The sequence below is a fragment of the Artemia sp. Qi Xiang Cuo genome, chromosome 1 (genome assembly GCF_049724085.1).
Source record: "Artemia sp. Qi Xiang Cuo chromosome 1, ASM4972408v1, whole genome shotgun sequence".
Taxonomy (NCBI): domain Eukaryota; kingdom Metazoa; phylum Arthropoda; class Branchiopoda; order Anostraca; family Artemiidae; genus Artemia; species Artemia sp. Qi Xiang Cuo.
Window position 1 is genome coordinate 73,807,274 of NC_142794.1, and position 25,995 is coordinate 73,833,268.

General features: G+C 34.5%; 1 protein-coding gene across 1 annotated transcript in view; it reads left to right on the forward strand.

Annotated features, from left to right (window-relative positions):
* B9d2 (B9 domain-containing protein 2) overlaps positions 1 to 25,995 on the forward strand; it is a 65,907-nt gene that overhangs the window by 37,504 nt on the left and 2,408 nt on the right. Inside the window, exon 2 of the mRNA XM_089086886.1 lies at positions 8,851 to 9,114. Coding sequence (XP_088943012.1) covers positions 8,851 to 9,114 — 264 coding nt within the window. The remainder of the gene's footprint in view (positions 1 to 8,850; positions 9,115 to 25,995) is intronic.

The window sequence follows — 25,995 nt, forward strand, 5'->3', positions numbered from 1 at the left end:
ACCGACAATCATTGAAAATTATCATCTAGAATTAGTCATTTTTCCAAAGTAACAATATTTTCTATAATTTTCTGTCGGTCCACTTTATTCATTTTAATTGTGACACTCCTCTCTCACCACTAAAAAGAAACTGACTCACGGTCAATAAAATGTCTTCTAGGAGACGTGATGTAAAAAAAATAGCTATTTAGACATGGTTTTTTACAAAATGGCCGTCAAAGGTTTTTAATACTGAAACAAGATTGCATCATTCCACCTGGAAACTTGCATGTTGTCGGAATCTTGCCAGGAATGTCGTGACGTCACGGGGCTGTCATGGAATTCATTTTAATCCTGACACTCCTCTCTCACCGCCGATTCATGGTCAATAATATGTCTTCTGGGAGAAGTGACGTCAAAAAAATTATTTAGACATGATTTCTTACAAAATGGCCGTAAAAGGTTTTTAATGCTGGAAAAAGATTGCTTCATTACACCTGGAAACAGCTGACCACATTGTAGAGGTGCGAGGGACTAGGAGCTCCACTTATCCGACTTACCATGTTAATTTCCGTATCTGATCGTTTAAAAAGGGGTGTGTCGGGGGAATCTTGCCAATTGTGTCCCCTTTAGTAGAAAACCTAGAAACAGGGATCGCATTGCACAGGTGCGAGGGACGAAGAGCTCCACTTAGAATTCTCTATTATTGCTGGTTGTGTATTATACCGACCACACTCCGATTAATCATATAAAAAATATTGGAAAACCTGGAATCCCGGGAATCTTGCCAGGACATGTTGTCGGAATCTTGCCAGGAATGTCGTAACCTCACAGGGCTGTCGTGGAAATATGGGGAAGGCTGTCGTAGAATCAATAGATAGGATACTACTGACGACTGCAGTTGGCAACCCTGCTACGAAGGGCCGTAGTCTTCCTCATAATTAGGAAAAATCTATTTACTATGTGAAACGAATACACATAAACGAGTTCCTTAACGTAAAAATATCGGTAAACAAATGTTAAAGTTTACTATAAAGAGTAATAGGTGGAGAAGAGGTATCCCCCTTCTTTGTGTATTAAGTGTGAATATAAAATTGAAAATTAACATGAATTAAATACAATTTTTAATGCCATTAAAAATCTAACTGCAGCTAGAAAACGACATGTATTATTTTATATATTAAAAAGTCTGCTGTCCCTTTGACCTCCCTCTCTTTACGGTAAAGTTTGAGTTTCTCTTTTAATATCATGGCTTCAAGAATGAATGCTATAGCAGAAGGACTAATCGATAAAATGTTGAGCTTTCTGTCATGCTGTCTATGTAACTTGCATGTGCTTTAAACAGCAAGATTTTTAGCCATGTTTCAGAATAAATTGGAACTCATTCAATAACTTAGGCACTCCGGTCTACCAGCTGTCAACAATTTTCGACTTTATAATAATTTTTGTCAAGTATTACTCCATATCCTCGTTGTCCCCTTAGGGCAAATATAGTTTTATGATTTTTACAGTTTATGGCTCAGAATTTTAATTGTATTCACCTGAAGGAAGCTTAAATGGCTACAGTGGTGCTAATTCAGGGAGGGGCAGGGGAGACACCTGGCCCCCAGATTTGAAAAAAATACCTTTTTACTTCTTTTTAATAGCTATTTTGTATTGTAGCTATGTGCTATAATCAACTAGTGAGACGGAATGACCTATCGCTTGTATTTTTCATCCCGTGCATTTGTTTTTTAGAGCCATTAAACAGCACTGTCACTTTTCTTACTGCTAATTTTTATAATTATTTTCCAATGCCTTTGTTTTGAAATGTTACTCCTGTCCTCATCCTGGCGAATCCTGAATAAACCGATAGTAGACAACCTTGTTTTAAAGTGTGTCAAATATTTCTTATCAGCTGTCTTACTTGCTGTCATGATCCTTGCCTAGGGTTCAGTCAAAACTAGGGGCCACCTCGTCAGTTTATCTTTTTCGTTTTTTTGAATCCGTAATCAAACAATTAGTAAAATTTTACAACAAACTTTGAACTTTTTGGGGGTGAAAATTCGAAAAAAAGAAAAATCTTCTGTGCAAGAAATTGGCAATTCTGTCGGTGCTCAATGTGTCGGGTTACTGGACATGATTTCGCCTACCTCTGACAATCTTTCAGAAACAAGTGGAACAATAAATGATCCAGGTCAACATGAAAGAGTGGTCTGCATTCCCAGAAATGTTGCAAGTTCCATTTGCAGTCGGGAATCTATCTCAGGTATCTCTACGACGCCTCCCGACCAATCAGCTCAACATATTCTAGGGAGATATCTGGGTTCCACTTCACACAGAAGGATATTCACTACACATTAATTTAAGAATTATAAATGGATTCAATACTCGTTAAACTTGGATTCTGTTTTTTTTTTTTTTTTTTTTTTTTTTTTTTTTGCTTGCTGCCTTTTATCTGGTGGAACCCTAAAGACTGGGAATGGCTTAAGTCGGTCCTGATCTCAAGAAAATAGAGTTCATGTGAAGTATATTTTTCGTGCTATTTGCTTTCTTGGCCCCCTGAGGTCTTCCTTCAAGGGGTCATGAAGAATCAGAAATATGCGCAAACCGGGGTAATTTCGTTGAACTGACGAAGGAAATATCTAAAGGCAACGAAAAGCTGAAGACCAAATTACAGCACAGACTTGGTATTGCATTCATCAGCACCAAACCGACAAAGTTACATTGATAGGAATTGTTTCGCGGCAAGAAATTATTTGTTAGCCGCGGTCTCTGATAGTTCTGACGACGAGGCAACGTGTGAAGCAAAACTACTACTGAAAAAAAAATCAACTCTACCATTTTTGTCTCAACTTTGCATCAAAAAGTAAAAAGTTTTACTTATTTTAAATTGCTTGTCAGAACAACTTCGAACAAAAACTTGGCTGATTTTAAGGTACTTGCACTGATTTCTGGGACATACGAACATTCCAAATGCTGAGGAATGATAATAAATAAAAATTCCAGCAAAAACATAACCAAGTTCTAGGCTATAAACGATATCCAGGAATCAAAGTCTCCAGAATCCAAAATCAGTCCTTGGAACAAGAGAAGTCAAGCCATTTCCATTTGTCTCAAAGACTCTTTCAAATTCAACAACCAGTAAACATAACGACCGTTTCACGAACCAGATGGGCCGACGTTCCACGAGCCAGATGGGCCGACGTGTCATGCCTCGGCTCGATACTTTATCAGCCATCTACCCTTCAAGTTCTGATTTTCTCAAATTTTCAAAAGTTAAAAGGGTAATGTGTCATTATCAAATGATTCTTGATGTTGATGACTATGCCCAACTTCCCAACGTTCTCTTGCAAAGTTGCATCTTTCGAAATTTGAGATTTTTAAAATGGATTTACTCCGAGCTATCGAAATTTTATCCGACCTCCCAATTGCCTATTTTGCAGTGCTAAACTGAGGAAGCTAGTTGCTACACTACCTGCAAGTAATGAACGATTCTTCTCGGAATTAGGGCGTGTGAAGGATTACTGGTGATAATTGGAAATGACAGACTCAGTAATCTCATGATCATGGCTGTTGCAAAGAGGAGACACTGCTACCCTCTGTATTAAGTATGCTTGCTCAATCTTGTTCTGTTGTTCGTATCTTCATTAAAATGTAAAAAAAATTCCTTGATAGTTTCCCCCAACATTTTCTTGAATTAACGCAACTAGAATGATACCCACCAACTCGGGTATCTTTTTTTGGGTCTTCCTCTAGGCTTATTTTATACTAACGAAAAATATTGACTGAATACAACACTTTTTGTACTATGTTTAACATCACTGTAGTACTATCATGGATCTTTTTTGCTCTTCAAATGCATTCGAATGTGACGTCATTCACATGAAAAAGGTTCTTTTTTCAAAATTGAGGCTCTGAAGTATAACTAGCTGAAGGGTGCACTTCCTGCACATCACCCACTAAGAAATTACCATGGCCCATCGGTAAGGCGTGCACTCCACGTTGGGAATCACGGGCTTAGATAACTAAATTGAAACTGTTACGGTATGGTGATGGTGAAGAAACTAATATGCATGCAGGTTGAAAATAAAGCGTGTACGCAATATCTTAAGAACAGATATTAAAGCAAATATGCTATATTAAACCAAAGATGAGAAAAAATAAAGTGAAATAATAATCCAAACCTAAAAATAACATAAATCACTATAAATGAATAGACAAAACTTGAAATAAACAGAGATTACAATGAACAACCAAGTCACACTTAAAATTAACATAAACTCCTACAAGAAGAAGCAGGGTTCACTTCTCCGAAGTCTTCTAAAAGTGAGAGCTTCATTGACGGTTTACTGAAAGTAATTTTTATCTTCAGTGGTGCGTTTTTGTTTCTAACTATGTCACTTTTTTATTTGTCAAAATAAAAATCACTATGATATCCAAATTTAATGAAAAGTACTGATGAAAGTAGACTAACTGTTCAATGTAAGCCTGTATATTAAACAGTCGGAGTTGCAATAGTAGTAGTAGTAGTAGTACCAATTGCGGTAGTAGTAGTATGAACGCAGTGCCTTTTAGTTAGTTCAAAATCTCATTAAACATGCACTGAAAGTTTTAACTTGATTCCTTGAGCTGTTATAAATCGTGTGTTTTGATTTAGTTGACATCCCCTGAAACATTCCTGAAAGTTTCACCTTAATACCCTTAGTAACAGTAGTAGTAGCAGTCGTAGCAGTAGTATCAGTAATAATAGCAACAGTGGTCGCGTGCATATTGTACCTTACGGCTAGTTAAACATCACCTTAACATGCCATGGAAGTTTCAACTTAAAACTCTTAGCTGTTCCTAAGATTGGAAGATCTTAAGCCGAACTGGACAGCCATGACAAAAACCAACAAAGAGAGAAAATCTAAAAAAAACAACACACAAATAAGACTGTGGCCAGTTGAGAGAAAAGAAAACGCAAATGTAAAACAACGCGAACATTTCGCCTTTATCCAAACAAGGCGTCTTCAGCACGAAAAAAACACAAGAAGAACAGGATGAAAAAAAAACAAGATAAAACTAAAAACCAATAAAACCCCCACCAAAAAAAAAAAATGTACAATTGGCGCAAACTGATCCACGTAGGGAACACACTGGACTGCACTGGCCACAGTCTCGTTTGTTTGTTTTTTTTTAGATTTTTTCTCTTTGTTTGGTTTTTGTCATGGCTGGCCAGTTCGGCTTAAGATCTTTCATTCGTCAATTGTACGGGCAACAACTAGCCGCTTCTGTCAATTCTTATTTGTCTTTAGTTAAAAAATATTCAAATTTGTTAAATCAACAAATTTTCTTAAAAAATTGCAAGAAGTAATCAGTGATTCGGAAATCTTTTAAAATATGTACCCATTTTGGAAGTGAAAATGAATCAAATTTAAAAAACAAATTATAGCTTTAAATCACGTAGTTTAACAACAAAAACAGAGACGTTTTCAAAAGTATGATGACTGAAATTATATTGAAAACCTCTTGAGGAATCAACTTCCATCTGAAAGTTTTATGCGAATTAAAGAAATGGCCATTAGATTTTTTCGCCATGATTTTCATTTGTCCAAGGTTCGTTTGGTTCACAAATTTAATAAACTTTTGTTTGAGAATTTCCAAGATTCAGAGGTTTTTTATCCTTGTCATTGTCTGGGTCCAGCAATTAAGAATTTGTCTTCTAAACCTCTTAAAAGTCAACAGGAAGCCGTTTTGTCAAAGGGTTCTAAGTTCTGTTTTCCAACTCCAATCTCTTATTCAAATATAATTTCAAAGGTGGAGTCAGAAATTATGGCTTCAATAGATAAAGCTGATACTCCCCAAAAATTTGGATCCGAGATCGTTGGCAAACTGAGCACCTTTAATGTGATCTTGGTTTGTAAAGACAGCTCACAAAAAAATGACATTAAAATCCTTTCTAATAGGAAGAAGGATTAATTCCTTACTATCACCATAGCCAATAAGGGAAACACGATCGTAAATATGAACACTGAAGACTATAATAATCAAATGAAATCCATTATTTCTGACACTATTACATACAAAAAACTTGATTTTGATCCTACAGATAATTACGTAAAATCAACAAGAAAGGAATTAGAGTCAATGAAAAATAATTTTCACATTACCCCACAGTTTTATAACAAATATTATCCTAGGGGTTGTTCAGCACCCAAGATTTATGGTCTACCTAAGATTCATAAGACTGGAGCCCCCCTCCGTCCCATTGTGTCAACTTTTCCGTCACCCGTTTCAAAATTAGGAAAATGGTTGTCGGTAGCATTGCGTCCACTTTTGGGAACACAAAAATCATATTTAAAAAATTTGACTGATCTTACTAATAAATTGCGAAATTTCACGCTGAAGGGAAGTTCAATTCTTTGCAGTTTCGATGTTGTGTCCGTGTATTCAAATTATGATTTAAAAAGGTGTGAGGACATTTTAAAAAGTAAAATAGAAAACACTTTGATTTAATAGAAGATGTAACTTTAGCCATTTTGGATACTGAATTCATTATGAGACTAATTATTCTAGTGAATGAATTTTCTTTTTATTTTGGTTTCCGAGGGGAGTTTTATAGACAAATTTTTGGGTTGCGTATGGGGGATTCTCCTTATCCTTTATTGGCAAATCTACTCATAGATGCCATTGAAACCTCCACTATAAACAGTTTTAGAATCTCCCCTTGCTTCTGGGGTAGGTTCATGGATGATGTGGTGTGCGTTTGGAAACATGGATTGGACTCCTTAGACCTTTTTATGTAAGCATTTAAATAGTTTTGATAATAATATTAAATTTACAGTGGAGTTTGAGGATAATGACAAACTACCTTTTCTCGATATTTTATTAATTAAAAGAGATCTCCATTTACTTTTCTCGATATATAGAAAATCTATGCACAATGATAGGTATTTAGATTTTCATTCTTGCCACCCTATGTCGGTGAAAAGGTGGGTTGTAATTTCACTATTGGATAGAGCCTTTAGAATTTGTTCCCAGAAATTTCTGGATTCGGAATGGTTATACTTGAGGGATATTTTGTTTTGTAATAGTTACCCAATTAAGTTCATTGACCAAATAATTGAAAATAGACGGGTTAAATATGATAGTAGGGTTATTGGGGTTTCTCAGTCTTTAGATTTAGTTGTATCAAAAAGTTTCATTTCATTACCATATATACCTGGTTTGGGTGAGATATTTTCACAGGTTTTACGTAAATTTGGTATTGATACATGTTTCCAATCGTTGAGGCAAATGGGTAGTTTCTTTAGTTCTGGTAAGGATTTAACTCGGGGAAATTTAGTAAGTGGGGTGTATAAAATTCCGTGTTCTTGTGGGAAGTTCTATATTGGTAGGACTCACCAACAATTCGTTGAAAGGTTTATTGAACACCGAAACTCAATAGAAAAAACCCTACAATTAGACAAGCCTCCAGAAACTTTTGTTTCAGCTTTAGCAGAGCATATTTGGTTTCAACCGGATCATTTTGTAAAATTTGATGAAGCCTTAGCCACTTCAAATGATAAGGGTTACACTCAATGGGCGAAGGAAGCCATAGAAATTAAAAAACATATGTTTGCTTTCCAGAGAAATTGCTTAAGGATTGTTCTGGGTACCCGGCTGACTGACCGTATTTCAAACAATAGGCTATACGAAAAATGTGGTTCAATACCGCTTTCTAGGTCTATAATGAAAGAAAGGTTGAGGTGGTTAGGGCATGTTGTGCGGATGAAGGATGACAGATTGCTGAAGATTGTTCTTTTCGGCCAACCATCTAGGGCTAAACGGACAGCACGTCGTCCCAGTCTGGGATGGGAGGACGTCATAAAGACAGATTTAAAGGAAATGGGAACTTCGTGGGCGGGTGTAAAAAGGGAGGCTTTGAATAGATTGGGGTGGAAGAGGAGCGAACGTAGCTGTGTTGGCCTCAGGCGGCTTGGTGCTGCGATGAGTTGTTAGTAGTAGTAGTAGTAGTTACTCTGGTGTCCTCACTGAAGTAACTCTATAATAGCATCTTTTCCCTACGTGGATCAGTTTGCGCCAATTGTATATTTTTTTTTTTTTTTTGGTGGTGGTTTTATTGGTTTTTAGTTTTATCTTATTTTTTTTATCCTGTTCTTTTTGTGTTTCTTTCGTGCTGAAGACGCTTTGTTTGGATACAGGCGAAATATCCGCGTTGTTTTGCATTTGTGTTTTCTTTTCTCTCCACTGGCCACAGTCTCCTTTGTTTGTTTGTTTTCTGAGATTTTTTCTCTTTGTTGGTTTTTGTTCCTAAGATATTGTTGATACGCTTTTTGACAGCCTGTGTGCTTATGATGTGTGTTCATTTACTTCAAAATCCCCCTGTATATTCTCTGAAAGATTCAACTTAACGGCCATAGCCTCCCCAGTAATAGCACTAGTAGTCATAATAGTAGTAGTAGTAGCAGTATTAATAGTAGGAGTAGTAGAAGTAGTAGTGGTAGAACCTCCGTGTGCCAAGGAGGGACAGTAGAAAAAAGGCTCGTAGCCAAAATTTAATAGAATACGCTTGGCATTTTACCAAAAGTTCAATTAATACAACAAATTACAAATGCAGTCCTTCTGCTCTTGAAAGCAGTTTTTTTTTGTGTAGAAAAACTGTAATTTTATTTTGTTTTCATACTAAACTTTGAACTATCTAATTTAACGTCCTTAGAAAATGGAACTACTTAAAACCATAAAATGATAAGTTTGAAAAATTTGTTTAATAATTGAGCACCAAGAATAAAATAAAAGTTGAGCACTTTACTTCAGGCTTCTTTCCAATGTAAAGATGATTGAAAGTTCAGGAGTTGATCTTTAAATTATAGTTAAAATTAAATTTTAGTAATAGCAGTTCTAACCTAGGACCAAAATGGAAGGCAATGTCTGGACAAGATGACTGTCGAACGCAATTTGATGAGCCCTATTTCGGTAAGCAGTGCACATGGTCTGCGCCAATTGACTTGCACCTTCTAACTACTAGTGTTGATGGATGGCCTCAATTTATCTTCAAGATCTTAAGGAAGGATTTTGATACCGGGACAATTTCTCTAATTGGTTATGGATCCTGTCACGTACCCTCTGTGCCTGGACAACACAACCTCAAGTGTTTTATATGGAAACCTATTGGTAATAGACAGTAGATCTTGTATTGCTTATGTTTAAGGTCTTGAGAGAATATGTACTCTCCGGTCCTTTGTAGTTCATTGCGTTCATTGTAGTTCATGAAGAATAGTATTGACAAATCAATACTGTCGATTTGGAAAGCGGATAAATGGGTTTATACCCCTCTTTATTCTAATGGGTTTATACCCATTAAAGTAATTAATGTAGGTGATTCAACCTGGTTTTTCAATAACAAGAATCAAACTAAAGCCAACTTGTTAGGGAAATATTATTCATGTTCATATTTATCGCCAATAACATTTCATAATCAGAACGTGGCCTATTTTTTGGGACCAAGGGCACGATCTGGTACATAAGCAAACAAAGGATGTTTTTGCTACGGCCAGAGGCCAGGTTGAAGGCTCTCAGTCAGAGACTTGGATGATGGCCTGAGCAAGGCTTTCCTGACTTAGATAAACTACTTAGGGCTGGAATTAGCAAGCTTTTAAAATGTTATGTTGGACCCAATACCACAACCAGTCCACTTTATAAAATTATATTTCAAAACAACTTAGAAGCTAATAAAGAAAGTAAAAGAAAGGTAGTAAGGATCAATAGATATATTTTTAGACTAGACTTTATCATTGGTAAAAACAAAACTTTATTTTGAGCAAATTTGGTTCGATTACTGGTCTCTCGTAACTTCCTGATACCAGCCGAAAATTTCTAAGAACATATTATTCACTAGTGCATTAACAAGTTTAATGGAAAGGTCCAATAAACGTGCTCTTAAAGAAAGCATGATCCAGGCAGCCATAGTGGAAAGGCCCTAAGTCGTGCAAATCGTCCATTGCTTACCAATATGCTTTATAGTGAAAAACAAACAAGAGCATATCATCTTGACTGTCCGATCAGCTTGAAACTTTCAGGGAAAGTTACAAGCCAAGGCTTTGACCCTGGTTTCCTAGTTCAAGAGGGATGAAACATTTTTTGGAGGTGAAGGAGGGTTTTTGGGGGCAATAGTGCGGCACCAAATGCTTGCAACTGAATTCCATATCCTCCTAACCATTTAACTTGAAGTTTTCGCGCCTATACCTCAAAACTTCATCCCTGGATTTAGTCATATTTGAGAACTAACATAATTTGATATAATCATATAGATAATGTGTTTAAATAATATAATTGTAGGCCAGAGCTGACCCCATTAATCATATTTAAGAATGTTATTTTGACAGCTTGCATGTTTATGTGATATAAATTTAGTGCACATCTGCACGCACAAATCATAGTTGCAGAAGTAGCTGCAACCTAGTAAAGAGCAAAACACGGTCCATGGTAACCAAAACTTGAAAAACACATTTTGAAAAAAAACTGCCTTATGAGGAAAAATCGCCACCAAACGCTGAATTGGAAACGGTAACTTTATTTCAGTTAATCTTAAAATCAAAAGTGTATTGCAAAACTAATTTAATATGATTTCACAAAGTAAAACACTTACTCTTTGTTTGATCCAAAAAAAGACTACTCTGTTTTTGTTCCTGAATCCCTTTTTTAAGTTCTCTCTTATTTTATTCTTCTTTCCTCTCATTGGCCAGAGACCAGTTTGATGTAATCCTAATAATAGTTCTTTGTTCAAAACATTAGTTTCCGCTTTCTCTATTAAAATCCTGTTTTTGTCATGTAATACAAGTCGCGTAATGCTTCTTGCCATTGACCCCTTGAGTTTGAAACGGAGGTCCGGTATTTACATTTTATCGCCCTTGATGGATCAAAGGTATTCTTATTCAAATGTAATGTTGTTTCCTTACACCAAGAAAATTAATGCCTTGTTTCCTTTATAATTACACAGAAGTCATACTTTGCTATTTTTACAATTTAGTCAGGTTATGATGGCTTTCCCACATTCTCACAACCTCACACACTTACAATTCTTAGTACAGTTATTTTTTCTTAATGAAATCATAACTTTGCTAATAATCAATTTAGTTCAATTTCTTCCTGTTCTACATTTACGTGGAATCCTAGAGACTTTTGTTTCCTATAGTCTAACCATAGTTCTTTCAACGTTTCGAGTATAATTCCTATAGAGACTAGTACTAATAAAGATAAAAATAGATTAAGGGTATTGAGAAAAAATGTCCAATAGCTAGCCGTTTTCCTTCCTTTTTCGTCCTTTAAGGAAATGTGCATTTTTCTTAGCTCAGCTATGCCGATCTGCGTCTTGGAGTTGTTCTGAAAATATAGAGATAAAATCTTCAAATTCTTTGCTGCATTCGTTTTTTATACCAGCTATTGAGAGGTTTCCTTCTAGGCTAATTATCGATATGTTTAAAGGTGCCATTTCCTTTGTAATCTGTCCCCTATACTTACTGTTTATCTTTAACATTTCTGCAGTTAGACAACATTATTCTGGTAATTTCAGTACCGAGCTGCCTTTTATATATGTGAGCTAACTGTTTTTTTTCTGTTTTACATTCGGAATATATTCTTACTTCTTCTTTGAAAGCAGATATGATTATATACCTTCCCCTTCCGATTCTTTGGATTAAGATTTTATTCTCCTTTATAATTTTGGTTTGGCACTCTATTAATTAATGCATTATTTTCCATATAGTTTGCTAAACTGCAGGAGTTCATTTGTGTGCTTATAATAATAAATTGGTGGTTGCACAATAGTGGTATACTCTTTAAATTACATCGTTTTTCCATATTGTCATTTACTAAAAAATATCTCGTTTGATCTTTACTTAACCCAAAAAATTTGAACTCGTTTTCTATTGGAAAGTAATACAAATTGTTTGACACTGGGAACGGAATGCTGTACATTTCGAGCATTCTGAATTCATCGTGTTAATTTGATATTAAGAAATCGCAAATAACCAACAATTTCAATCGTTGTGTCGCCACATTGCAGCTAGTCGATTTATAAAGTTCCAGTAAGCCGTAACGCCTATAATTAACCGATATTCTATAACCTATTGGTAGTAAATTTTCAATTTCGAAAATTGTCCTAAGCATGTCTGCCGGATCTGTGACAATGAATGGGAAACTTTTATGTTCTGCTTGAAGAATAGAAAGGATTACTGTTTCTATTTTCTTTACTAGCTTTTTTATTTGGATTGAACCTTTTGTCATTTTTGTTTATACCTTTGTTTATATGTAATTTTAGGAAATTTATCTCATTGATTTCCTTTGATATATACTTGATAACTATCTTGGAGGTCCTTCCCAAAATTTCAAAGCTTATTTTCCTTTCATTCTCAATTCTTTATCGAGGTCACTTACTAACGATATAGATCTGTCCGACATATGTAGTAACCTTTCATTTTTTTCTGTTAAATAATCTACCTGATGAAGAATGTTTTCTACATTTTCTTCCATGGCTATTCCGGTGACCCATCCTATTGTTTTTTCCCAAAAGTGGAAATAGACTTCGTTTGTTTCGTTTTTTATTATATGTCATTAAAAGATTCTAGTATTTTGAGAATTCCATTTCCTTCACTTAATTCTAAGTTTAATAGTTTACACGTATCTATTACATATTCCTTTAGGTCATGTATTTCTCTGAGTTCTGTGAAATTCTTTTTTTCCCTTTCTAAGTCTTTATTGACTATTTGTTCCATAATTTTAATATTTTCGATATTTGAAATTATAAAATTCTGGCCGTCTAAATCAGATCTTAGGCTTTCCGTATTAACATAGCATATCACCTGATGTATTCCGTTAACTGGGAAGATCTGACCAATCTCCTTGAAAGCTATTTGGCTATGTATTTATGTTTCCTTAAGAACTATCCCTCTTGTAAACAGGATCAGCCAAACAAACAGGGTTCCAACCATTTTGCTGACATGGTTTTATGTCCTTGAGTTACCTTTTAATATGGCAGGCTACAAGTGTATTTTATTTAAAACTTTGGAAGGTTCGATAATCTTACATACTCATGACACTATTTGCAGTGAGAAAGTTGAATGTCTTATGTTATGATACTCCCATGCTTGTGAACTTTATCCTCCTTACTCTCGGTGTTTTGATATGGTTATGAAGCCCTTCCCAGATTATATCCATGTTGGTATGAGGCTTTCATTTTGTGATAGACGCTTCCATTTTCATAACGACTTTAATTCAAATGTACTTAAATATTCTGTTCTTATTGTTGCAGATTTTGATAAAGGAGATCTTTGCTTATATCCAGGCTTCCCCCCTCTTATTTTACAGTAATTTTCTTATGTTATGTCTAGTCTAAAGTGTATTGTCTTTTTAACAAGTGACGGGAAGATTATTTTATACACACACCTTAGTGTTTCCTTGGACCTAACCGATAATTTAAGGATTTGGAACATTTCACCCTGTGAACATCGCCCTATTAATCATCGGTGTATGGTTTTGGTCCTCGGTGGAATTTCATTATTTACCCTTGAACACTTTCATACCGATCTAGCGAGAAAAGAAACTAAATTATACTCTGTTCAAGTCGCAGATTTTGAAGGGTTTTGTATTTCTCCAGAGGTTACTGGTTTGGAGCAGCCCTTAGAAAGTTTAAATTTATAATAAGGTACGTTTGTTATTTATTAAGGTTTTCTATTTTTCCGCCGAGAAAATCCTTTAAAATAGGATTTTTATAATTTAGTCGTTTTGATTTAGCCTTTCTTTTATGGATAAATATTCCTTTTTCGTAATTATCAACTGTTTGCACCGAAGTATTTCCTTCCCAATTGTCAATTATTTCCACACTGGTTATTTCGTCCATGGGTTTTAATTGAGGTTCTGGTAAACTCAATTCTGTGTCTGTTCCTGCGTTACCAGAATCATTCCCCTCACTCGAAGTCGTAATGTAAGGCTGGTTTACATTTTCCAAATTGTTTTCATTTATTTGGTTTAATATACTTCCTTTTAAATTACATTGCCAAATATTATGGGGGATGTCTTCCTCTATCTGTTTTATTCATTTGCTCCCCTTCAATTTCGTCTGGTATAGGATCTAAGGCCTTGTCACCTACCTTTGACCTTTGTTTTGCTATCTCGAGGCTCATGACTAAAAACCTTTCGTGGTCGTTTATCTTTTAAAGTTGTCTTATATTTCCTAACCTGCGTTTACAAGTTTTGAACTCCTGTAGCAAAAAGACGTTTTTATATAATTCCGATAGCACTAGATAAGGTCCCCTATATGAATAATTTTTTGGATGAACTTTCTTGGATGACATACACTAAATTATTAGAGAAGATTTTGATTTCCAATATTCTTTTGTTGTATTCTGCCGCTTGACCTTTTCGGGCCCTTTTTAATTCATTCATGCATATTTGTCGGCTGACAAATACCTCTTGAACGAGATTAGATACCCGTTCATCTTCTGAATAGAAACCCTCCTTCGGAGTAGCAAAAATGTTATCAAAAACTGATTTCGCTTCGAAACTATGTAGTAGAAAAAAGGTTGTATATCTTCTGCTAGCACCTATACTAGTGTTTAATGCTAATTGTATGAATGGTAAGAATTCACTCCAATTTCTTCTATGTATTTCATCATAGTAGTGAGTTAGTATTCTTTTTACACATTTTACTCTGTTTTCTGCTAATCCATTAGATTGGGGGTTTCTTGGCGATGAATGTATAATTTTGAATCCTAATTCTTTGGCCATTTCATGAAAGGTTTTACTTGTAAAGCATGTGGCATTATCAGACAGTAAGAAATCCATATTTCCAAAATGGAATATAATTTCCTTTATTATAAATTCCATCACTGATTTTGACCCGAGGTCTTTGGCTTGTGCTATGACTGTTTACTTAGTGAAATGCTCTACTGCAATAATTATATATTGGTCATAGTTAGCGCAGTTGTAGTTTTCCCGTGGTATCCATTGACCAGATATGAAATGGGTGGTCGGGAAAATACTTTCTCTCAATTTAGGATATATATTGCTAACTTTATTCCTCCTTAAACATAGATCACAATTATTTACTGCCTCCTCAACTTGGCAGTACATATTTTCAAAAACAGAACTTTGTTTTAACTTATTCAAAGTTTTTACCGTCCCCATGTGTGCTCCTAGGAAAAGGCTCGCATGCATAAGATTAATGATTCCTCTAATTAGTTTTTTTGGTAGGATGATTTTAAATTGATGCATGTTTTTCCTTTTTTCTGAGTCGTCTATTGCGTACAATATTTCTTCGACTATGATCAACTGAAGATCTCTTAACCATTTCACAACAAAAGGATTCCCTTCCCCCTAAATTTGAAGTTTCTGGTCTGTTCTTAATTTGAGCTCTGCCCAAAACGTCAAATTTTGGAAATTTTTCCTGTGGCTTACCCCTCTTGGTGCATAGGTCTGTGAGTATTCCAGACCCAGCCCAATTATCTTTGCTAGTGACCCTTTCTATGGTCCTAGTATTCACAAGCTCCACTACGCAAGCTTGTCGTATCCATAACGGCTCGTCCCTCTCCGAATCTGAAAACCTGGAAGCTTTGGATTCGACCCGATTATCCTTAGGGCCAGTAGCTTCTATAATAGTTCTGGTCTTTCCAAGTTCCGCTGTCAGAACTTGTCCTTTACAGGGTTCAATTTCAATCCCCTCTAAAATTGACCTGCTGTCAGTAACACACGCATGCGTAATGCCCTTTACTTTTACCTCTTTCAGTTTGCCGTGGATACACCCAGAGGTTAGGCATCTATACCTGTACCCAGGCTTGTTCCTTCTTATAGAAGGAAACTCCCTTTCAGTATTACTACTGAATTCATCCCCTTTCGATGGTTTGATAGCTCCGGGCATGTTTGAGCTACTCGTATTTGACTCACATCCCTCACAGGGCCTGGTCAATCCAGTCTGGCTCGACTGTTTATTTCTACCCTCTTTAGACTTTTCATTATTTTTATCTATATCCTGGGAAGATTTTAAGCCTAAGAGTGTATTTTCTAATTTTATTATTTCATCGATTGTCACCTTAATTTCAGGGTCTTCTAGTTGAAATCTCCTCATCTCTTCTTTACCTATTCCAAAAAAATCAATCGGTTCGTCATCTCCTAATAGGGCTAAATATTCTACTTCTAACTCATCAAGATTAATTGACCTATTTTCCTTAACAAATTGTGAGCTAGGGCGACTCAAATAGTCTGCAGGGTTCCTACTGGTGCTAATGTGATGATATGTATACAAATCGTTGTCTAATAGAACCGCAATTTTGAGTGAAGTCCTTTGATCTTTTAAGATATGTTAGTGCTGCACAGTCTACAAATATGTGAGTTCTCGCGGCCCATAAGTACCCTTTTTGGAAGTGCTTTAGACTTTGTACTAAGGCAAAAAGTTCCCTGTTGTGGTGATCAAACCTTGAGGCTGCACCACTAAGAACCTTTGAATAGGTTGCCACTATTCGAAATCTATCTGTTGTTTTGCATTGTTGCATTAAAATTGAAGCAATACTTTTTTCCGAGGCATCCGTGACAAGGTAAAATTCTTTGTCTTTGTCAGGAAATTCTAAAAAAATACTATTTGGATTTAATAATTCTGTTTTTAATTTTTCAAAGGCTACGCTTTGTTCTGGGCCGAAAATAAAAGGAACATTTTTTCTAGTTAGTCGAATTAAAGGTTCGGCTAATTTAGCGTAATTATGATAGAATCCCCTGTAATAACCTGTCAAGCCTAGAAATGACCTAATTCCTGTGACGTCACTTGGTGGTTCTAATTTCTTTATAGCTTCTAATTTTTGTGCTTGTGGTTTAACTCCTTTTGTGGAGACCCAAAACCCTAACAAGTCACATTCTTCCGAAAAAAATTGAGATTTATCAATATTAAGCCTTAGATTAAATTTTATAGCCTGTTTTAAAGTTAGTTCAATATGTTTCAAATGTTCTTCAAAGTTCCCTGACGCATGTATTGTCAAGTCATCTACATAACTTGATAAAAATGAAGAAAATTCGGGTCCATAAATCTGATTTAAAAATTCAACAAAAGCGCGGGCCGAGAAAACTGACCCTTGTGGCACGCGTCTAAATACATAAGAAATCCTCTTATTTGAGAAACTAAAATATTTTTGGCTTTCTTCAGCTAAGTTACAGTGACTAAATCCATTTCTAATATCAATAGTTGAAATGAATTTGGTTTTATTAGATAGATCAGAGATGACCTCTGAAATTCTTCGAATACCCCACTGTGAGTCTTTTATCGCCTTATTTATTGCTCTTAAATCTACGACGAACCGACTATTACTTTCATCCCACAAGTTTTTGGGTGGAATTTTCCCATCTTTTCCTGGTTTTCCTATGCAAAATATTGGAGCTGTATATTCAGAACGTCTTATTTCAATTATTCCTACTCTCATCATTTCGTTTATGTGTTTTTGTAAGCATTCTGTCATTAAAAATGGTAAAGGGAATTGTTTGACACACTTAATAGGTATATCTGGGTCTATTTTTACCTTATATCCTGGAAGGTTATTTTACCCTACATCATAAGGTCCAGTTGGAAAGGCTCGTTTCAATTTTAATAAAACTGTCTCTACTATTTTATTTCTTTCTGAACTTAACGGACCCGTTTTAGTTATCTTCGAAAATTCGTTGTCTTCCCATACTATTTTATACTCCAGCATAGAGAGGGATTCCTCTTTACTTTCTATTACTCCTGCTACTAAGAGAGTCGTATCCGTTAAACATTCATTGTTTATCACCTCATATGAACCAACGGTTTTACCTCGTGGTAAGTTTAGAGGTTCATCGCTCGTATTAAAATAAACTATTTTTATTGCATTGTTATAAGTTTCCCATAGTGACGGAGATATGCGTAATTGTTTCTGAATATTCGCGGTAAACATTATAATTTCGCACTTACCTACAAATAGTGCTGAGTGATTCGAAAATTTGGCCTTAATGATTTTGAAACAATTGGCCTGAATATAGACTTGTTTCGCTATATATGTCAATCCCCGTCCCGAAATTTCTTTCTTGAAAAACGCAAGGGAATTTATTTCCTCCGTACCTGTATTTCCTAAAGAAATTTTATTAAATTTTAAATTTAACGTACAATCAAGTTTGTTTAAAATATCATATCCTATAATTACGTCCAATTTCAAGTCTGGGAAGACTAAAAATTTCCAGAATAATCTTTCATTCCGTTTCGCCTCATCTATAATGCAGAATGCTATATTTATTTCTCCTACTAGCGGTAAAGTCTCTCCACTTAAAGATTTTACATTTTGGGAGGATGGTATGAGGCGTCTAAGAACCTCTACTGGGAATTTTTGAAATATTTCCTCCTTTAACAAGCTTCTTTGGCACCCGCTATCTAAAAAACATTTTACAAAATTTTGGTCTGCTATTTTAGCAGTCGACATAAATGGGAAAGAACTTGGTTCAGTTTTATTTTCCTGTAACGCACTAAAACAAATATCTTCATTTTGGTTTGAAGAAGGGTTTGTGATTTTATTTTCAGGCTTGGGACGTACTTCCTCTAAGTCCTGCCTGATTAGTTTTTTTTCAATAGGATTTGGTGCCATACATTTGTCTGCACTATGCCCGAATTCTTCGCACCTTATACATGCTAGACTTTGCCAACAATCTTTACGGTAATGTCCGGGTTTTCCACAATCGTACACTTTGGGACTTTGCAATCCACTTTCATGTGTCCCAGTCTCCCACAATTAAAACATTTTCCTTTTTCATACTTATAATTGCCCTTGTTTTTATATTCTACTCTGTGGTTAACTCCAGGTTCTTTAGCGGAATTCCTGTCTCTTAAGTCTACTACCGCTGCTCCCAAGGACATATCTGGGGAGTCAAGTTTAGTATTATAATTACACACTCTTGAGGGTGATTAACCTATGACCCTATTTAAGTAAATTATAGACGATCCGGATACTAGAACTTGTAGCAAAGAGAAAGTGAAGGAGAAGAAAGAAAGAATCTTAAGAAGATAAAAGTCTGTCTGAGCTTCCCTTTAAGGTTAAAATTTTCTTTAATGAACACTTTTTCAAACTTTTCTGTCTTTGATAGGTTTGGAAAACTGAACACGCACTTTCTTGTGAGGAACAGAGGACTAAATTTTACTAAATTTATCAATTTAATTTAATTAATATTTCCTCACCTAAACAAAAGTTGCACCGAACTTGAGTACCGCTGCGACCAGTTGTAAGATTGCCCCTTACTAACAGGGCTAATAAATTTGGTAGCGTGATACAAACTGAGGCGTTGGGTAAGAAATCGGTACTCAGAATTCAGTGACAACTGATTTTATTTACAAAAGAAGAAGAAAGGAAAAATATTCTAATTCTGATTATGTTAATTATTTCCAAACCTCTTCTAGGTCTAAGGTCTAATTATCTACTTGTTCAATCCACCAATGTTTATCGAAAAGAAAACGATTAAGTTAATCCTAAGCTAACGAATGTTTCTACATAAAAAGGTTACATTTGAACAGCTAGTCAAGGCTTGAATTCTAGGTTATAAAAACCCTTTAGTTCAATCTATTGCTGAGCTAAGCTAAGAATAACCGTACTTGCTTCTAATTCAATTTTAATTGACCCAAACCAAGAGATTCTCTTATTATTTCTTGAAAAGGATTGTGTATTGCTTGAACCTTTATTAAGCTTTAACTTTAGCAGTGAAAACTTAATTGAAATCATCTGGACATAAAGGTTTGGAAATCCTTAAGCTGACAATATTATTCCTTTCTTCCCTAGCTTAAATTTTTAAATATTAAGGTCACCTTTGTATAAAAATGCAGTATAGGGTTAACAACATGAATGAATGATTAAAACAAGAACTGTGATCCTATTTTTATAAATTTCTGAAGATTGCACAAAGGGGGGAGGGGTAAGTAATGTTATTGTCCGATAATTCCAATTTTTGGATATAAGGTCTTTGCAAAGTCAAGCTAAGTCTCAAGCGACTCTAGGCTGAAAGGGGGAAGCACAAAAGGGTCTCCTGGCGTTGTCTTTTTGGTTAAGGTTCCTTCCCTCTTTGAACCCTCAGTTATTCAAAGCTGACAATTCTGGGAAGAAATCTAATTTGGCTTATTTTAACCTTAAAATGCTGATTTGTCCAAATAGCTCAAGCCTTGTCTAAGCGGAAATACTACTTAAACCCAAAATCGCCTATTTTATAGTAAATGTAGATTTCAGCACTAGTTGTTATTATTTTCTCCCATATACGTATTAAAGTTATCTCCAAATGACAGAAATCTTTAGAGGTTTACTTCTTATTTTAATTTTATCTTCAAACTTTTGTCTCTTAACGAAAAAAAGGCTCTTAACGGATTTAATCAAATTCTGACCTATCTAAATAGAAATGGCAAAAGCCCTAAAAAGTTTGGATTTCTCTATATTTTTTTTGTCAACGGAATGGTGAACTATTTAGTAATCTAACCCTAGACCAAATCAGAAAGACAATAGATGAATTTGTCAGCAAAGACTTTACTGACTTTGATTGTTCACTAGTCTACGTGACCACTCATGGAAACTACCCGCGACAAACTTGCAGCCTTCGACATGATGTATGACAGCAAATCAGTTCTACCCATTGTTTAATTCTCAAATTCTTTTCAAAGCAAAGGCGGAAGCTAGTCTCTTTGACTTTCTTGGATTCGGAATGTGAATCTACATTAGATGATGTTGAATATTCATTCTTCAATATTTTTCCATCAAGAATTTTTACAATAAACTTTTACCAATAAAATTAGTTGAAGTAACACTCACTATTCCTAAATCAGCTTCAAATTATGATTCTTCCTCAGTTGGCAGTTACTTTTTAGTTTTGTTTTTAAATCGGTTACTATTGGCTGGAGTATCCCAAAATCGTATGAGATAATTTTCACACGTTTTTATTACATCTTAGACACCATAAACTGAATGGTATATTTATATTAGAAGTTACCATGGTCCTGTGGAGATGGACTTGTCTTTCAGCTAAGAAGGATTTGAGTTCAAATCACGCTGTGGTAACGATACCGTCAATCAACAATATTATTGGCTTGCCAACCCTTTCTGGGCAGTTATAGGACATAAAATTTTCTGTTAAGAAATTAATGTCGTAAGTCTCGTCATAGTCACATAAATTTTCCTTTTGTTTTCTGGTCATTACAGCAATAATTACCGCGCCAATTGTGTTCAGAGTTGTGCTTTCGGGAATTTTAAGGTTTTAAAATTGTTGTAATTCCTTGTCAAAATATATAAAAATAATTTTGCAATTACCAGTTCTTTGCCCTTTAAGCAATTTAATGTACTTCTCCATATTTTGAAAATTTTCAATTTTTCCTACTAAGTGTGACATGTTTGACAACATCATTACAATACTGAGTTATGTAAAAATGATGTCACTCACATAAATATTTTTATCCTAAAAAAAGGCTCTTAACGAATTTAATCAAAGTTCTGACCTATCTAAATAGAAATGGCAAAAGCCCTAAAAAGTTTGGATTTCTCTATATTTTTTTTGTCAACGGAATGGTGAACTATTTAGAAATCTAACCCTAGACTAAATTAGAAAGACAATAGATGAAATCGGTTCTGACCTATCTAAATAGAAATGGCAAAAGCACTAAAAAGTTTGGGTTTCTCTATAATTTTTTTTTGTCAACGAAATGGTGAACTATTTAGAAATCTAACCCTAGACCAAATTAGAAAGATCATAGATGAATTTGTCAGCAAAGACTTTACTGAATTTGATTTACTCAAAAATGAAAAAGATTTACTGAAGTTTGACAACATCATTACAATACTGAGTTATATAAAAATGATGTCACTCACGTAAATATTTTTATCCTGAAAAAAAAGGCTCTTAACGAATTTAATCAAAGTTCTGACATATCTAAATAGAAATGGCAAAAGCCCTAAAAAGTTTGGCTTTCTCTATATTTTTTTTGTCAACGGAATGGTGAACTATTTAGAAATCTAACCCTAGACTAAATTAGAAAGACAATAGATGAAATCGGTTCTGACCTATCTAAATAGAAATGGCAAAAGCACTAAAAAGTTTGGGTTTCTCTATATTTTTTTGTCAACGGAATGGTGAACTATTTAGAAATCTAACCCTAGACCAAATTAGAAAGACAATAGATGAATTTGTCAGCAAAGACTTTACTGAATTTGATTTACTCAAAAATGAAAAAGATTTACTGAAGTTTGACAACATCATTACAATACTGAGTTATATAAAAATGATGTCACTCAAAAGATTAAACGAATTTAATCAAAGTTCTGACCTATCTAAATAGAAATGGCAAAAGCCCTAAAAAGTTTGGGTTTCTCTATATTTTTTTATCAACGGAATGGTGAACTATTTAGAAATCTAACCCTAGACTAAATTAGAAAGACAATAGATGGAATCGGTTCTGACCTATCTAAATAGAAATGGCAAAAGCACTAAAAAGTTTGCGTTTCTCTATATTTTTTTTGTCAACGGAATGGTGAACTATTTAGAAATCTAACCCTAGACCAAATTAGAAAGACAATAGATAAATTTGTCAGCAAAGACTTTACTGAATTTGATTGTTCACTAGTCTACGTGACCACTCATGGAAACTACCCCCGACAGACTTGCAGCCTTCGACATGATGTATGACAGCGAATCAGTTCTACCCATTGTTTAATTCTCAAATTCTTTTCAAAGCAAAGGCGGAAGCTAGCCTCTTTGACTTTCTTGGATTCGGAATGTGAATCTACATTAGATGATGTTGAACATTCATTCTTCAATATTTTTCCATCAAGAATTTTTACAATAAATTTTTACCCATAAAATTAGTTGAAATAAGACTCACCATTCATAAATCAACTTCAAATTATGATTCTTCCTCAGTTGGCAATTACTTTTTAGATTTGTTTTGAAATCGCTTACTATTGGCTGGAGTATCCCAAAATTGTATGGGATAATTTTCACACATTTTTATTACATCTTAGACACCATAAACTGAATGGTATATTTATATTACAAGTTACCACAGTCCTGTGGAGATGGACTTGTCTTTCAGCTAAGAAGGATTTGAGTTCAAATCACGCTGTGGTAACGATACCGTCAATCAACAATATTATTGGCTTGCCAACCCTTTCTTGGCAGTTATAGGACATAAAATTTTCTGTTAAGAAATTAATGTCGTAAGTCTCGTCATAATCACATAAATTTTCCTTTTGTTTTCTGGTCATTTCAGCAATAATTACCGCGTCAATTGTGTTCAGAGTAGTGCTTTTGGAAATTATGAGCATTTGGGAATTTTAAGGTTTTAAAATTGTTGTAATTCCTTGTCTAAATATATAAAAATAAATTTTGCAATTACCAGTTCTTTGCTCTTTAAGCAATTTAATGTACTTCTCCATATTTGAAAATTCTCAATTTTTCCTACTAAGTGTGACAAGTTTGACAACATCATTACAATACTGAGTTATATAAAAATGATGTCACTCACGTAAATATTTTTATCCTGGAAAAAAAAGGCTCTTAACGAATTTAATCAAAGTTCTGACCTATCTAAATAGAAATGGCAAAAGCCCTAAAAAGTTTGGGTTTCTCTATATTTTTTTTATCAACGGAATGGTGAACTATTTAGAAATCTAACCCTAGACCGAATTAGAAAGACAATAGATGAATTTGTCAGCAAAGACTTTACTGAATTTGATTGTTCACTAGTCTACGTGACCACTCACGGAAACTACCCCGACAGACTTGCAGCCTTCGACATGATGTATGACAGCGAATCAGTTACAGAGCCTTTTTATGCCGCCGACCAATTTTGGGGGAAACCAAAAATTTTCATTTTTGATGCGTACAGAGGGCCTAAAAAATATAAGGGTAAAATTGTATATTTCTGCAACTACCCCCGACAGACTTGCAGCCTTCGACATGATGTATGACAGCAAATCAGTTCTACCCATTGTTTAATTCTCAAATTCTTTTCAAAGCAAAGGCGGAAGCTAGCCTCTTTGACTTTCTTGGATTCGGAATGTGAATCTACATTATATGATGTTGAAAATTCATTCTTCAATATTTTTCCATCAAGAATTTTTACAATAATTTTTTTTACCCATAAAATTCGTTGAAATAAGACTCACCATTCATAAATCAACTTCAAATTATGATTCTTCCTCAGTTGGCAGTTACTTTTTAGATTTGTTTTGAAATCGGTTACTATTGGCTGGAGTATCCCAAAATCGTTTAGGATAATTTTCACACATTTTTATTACGTCTTAGACACCATAAACTGAATGGTATATTTATATTAGAAGTTACCACGGTCCTATCGAGATGGACTTGTCTTACAGGTAAGAAGGATTTGAGTTCAAATCACGCTGTGGTAACGATACCGTCGATCAATAATATTATTGGCTTGCCAACCCTTTCCGGGCAGTTATAGGCCGTAAAAATTTCTGTTAAGAAATTAATGTCGTAAGTCTCGTCATAGTTACATAAATTTTCCTTTTGTTTTCTGGTCATTACAGCAATAATTACCGCGTCAATTGTGTTCAAAGTTGTGCCTTTGGAAATTATGTGCATTTGGGAATATTAAGGTTTTAAAATTGTTGTAATTCCTTGTCAAAATATATAAAAATAATTTTGCAATTACCAGTTCTTTGCTCTTTAAGCAATTTAATGTACTTCTCCATATTTGAAAATTCTCAATTTTTCCTACTAAGTGTGACAAGTTTGACAACATCATTACAATACTGAGTTATATAAAAATGATGTCACTCACATAAATATTTTTATTCTGAAAAAAAGGCTCTTAACGAATTTATTCAAATTTCTGACCTATCTAAATAGAAATGGCAAAAGCCCTAAAAAGTTTGGGTTTCTTTATTTTTTTGTCAACGGAATGGTGAACTATTTAGAAATCTAACCCTAGACTAAATTAGAAAGACAATAGATGAATTTGTCAGCAAAGACTTTACTGAATTTGATTGTTCACTAGTCTACGTGACCACTCACAGAAACTACCCCGACAGACTTGCAGCCTTCGACATGATGTATGACAGCGAATCAGTTACAGAGCCTTTTTATGCCGCCGACCAATTTTGGGGGAAACCAAAAATTTTCATTTTTGATGCGTACAGAGGGCCTAAAAAATATAAGGGTAAAATTGTATATTTCTGCAACCAAAGCCTTTATTATCCAACAAATTTCCATTTCTCAAAAATTGAAACTTCTAGTTTATTGAAATTTAATGGCGAAAGCCTTTTTTATATATGGAATCTTTCTTTTCCTAAGATTTTTGGAGCTCTAACACTTTAAAATTTAGTTTTCTCAAGTAAAGTCCTTTAAATTAGTTCTTGACAAAAAACCTAGTATTCAATTGCTTAAACATGTTTTTTCCTCCCCCAATCGTCAATCGGGCCTACTTGAAGAAGGGCTTGCAATCCTAGATTTTTTTAAGTCTTTTGAATTTCATATTTCTGCAACTAAAATGTTTATTAGCCAATAAATTTCAATTTTCCAAAAATTCAGACTTCTGATTTATTAAAATTTAATGGCGGAACCCTTTTTTATATCAAGAATCTTTATTCTCTTAAGATTGTCGGAGCTCTAACAATTTAAGATTTAGTTTTCCCAAGGAAAATCCTTTTAAATTAGTTTCTTGAGAAGAAAGCTAGTTTTCAATTGCTTATCGTCTCCCCCTCCCCTCAATCTGACTTACTTAGAGGCTTACAATCCCATGCTTTTTTTAATCTTCTGAATTTCAGACTTCTGCAAGTAAAGTCTTTATTATCTAACAAATTTCAAGTTTCTAAAAATTTGGACTAGTCTTTTTATTTCATAGCGGAATCCTTTTTATATCAGTAACCTTTTTTTCCTTAACATTTTCGAGGCTGTAACACTTTAAGATTTAATTTTCTCAAATAAAGCCTTTTTGAATTAGTTTTCTAAGAAACTGTCTGTTTTTTAATTGCTTAAACAAACTTTTTACCTCGTATTTCTAGAATATGCCCAACTTAGCGTATA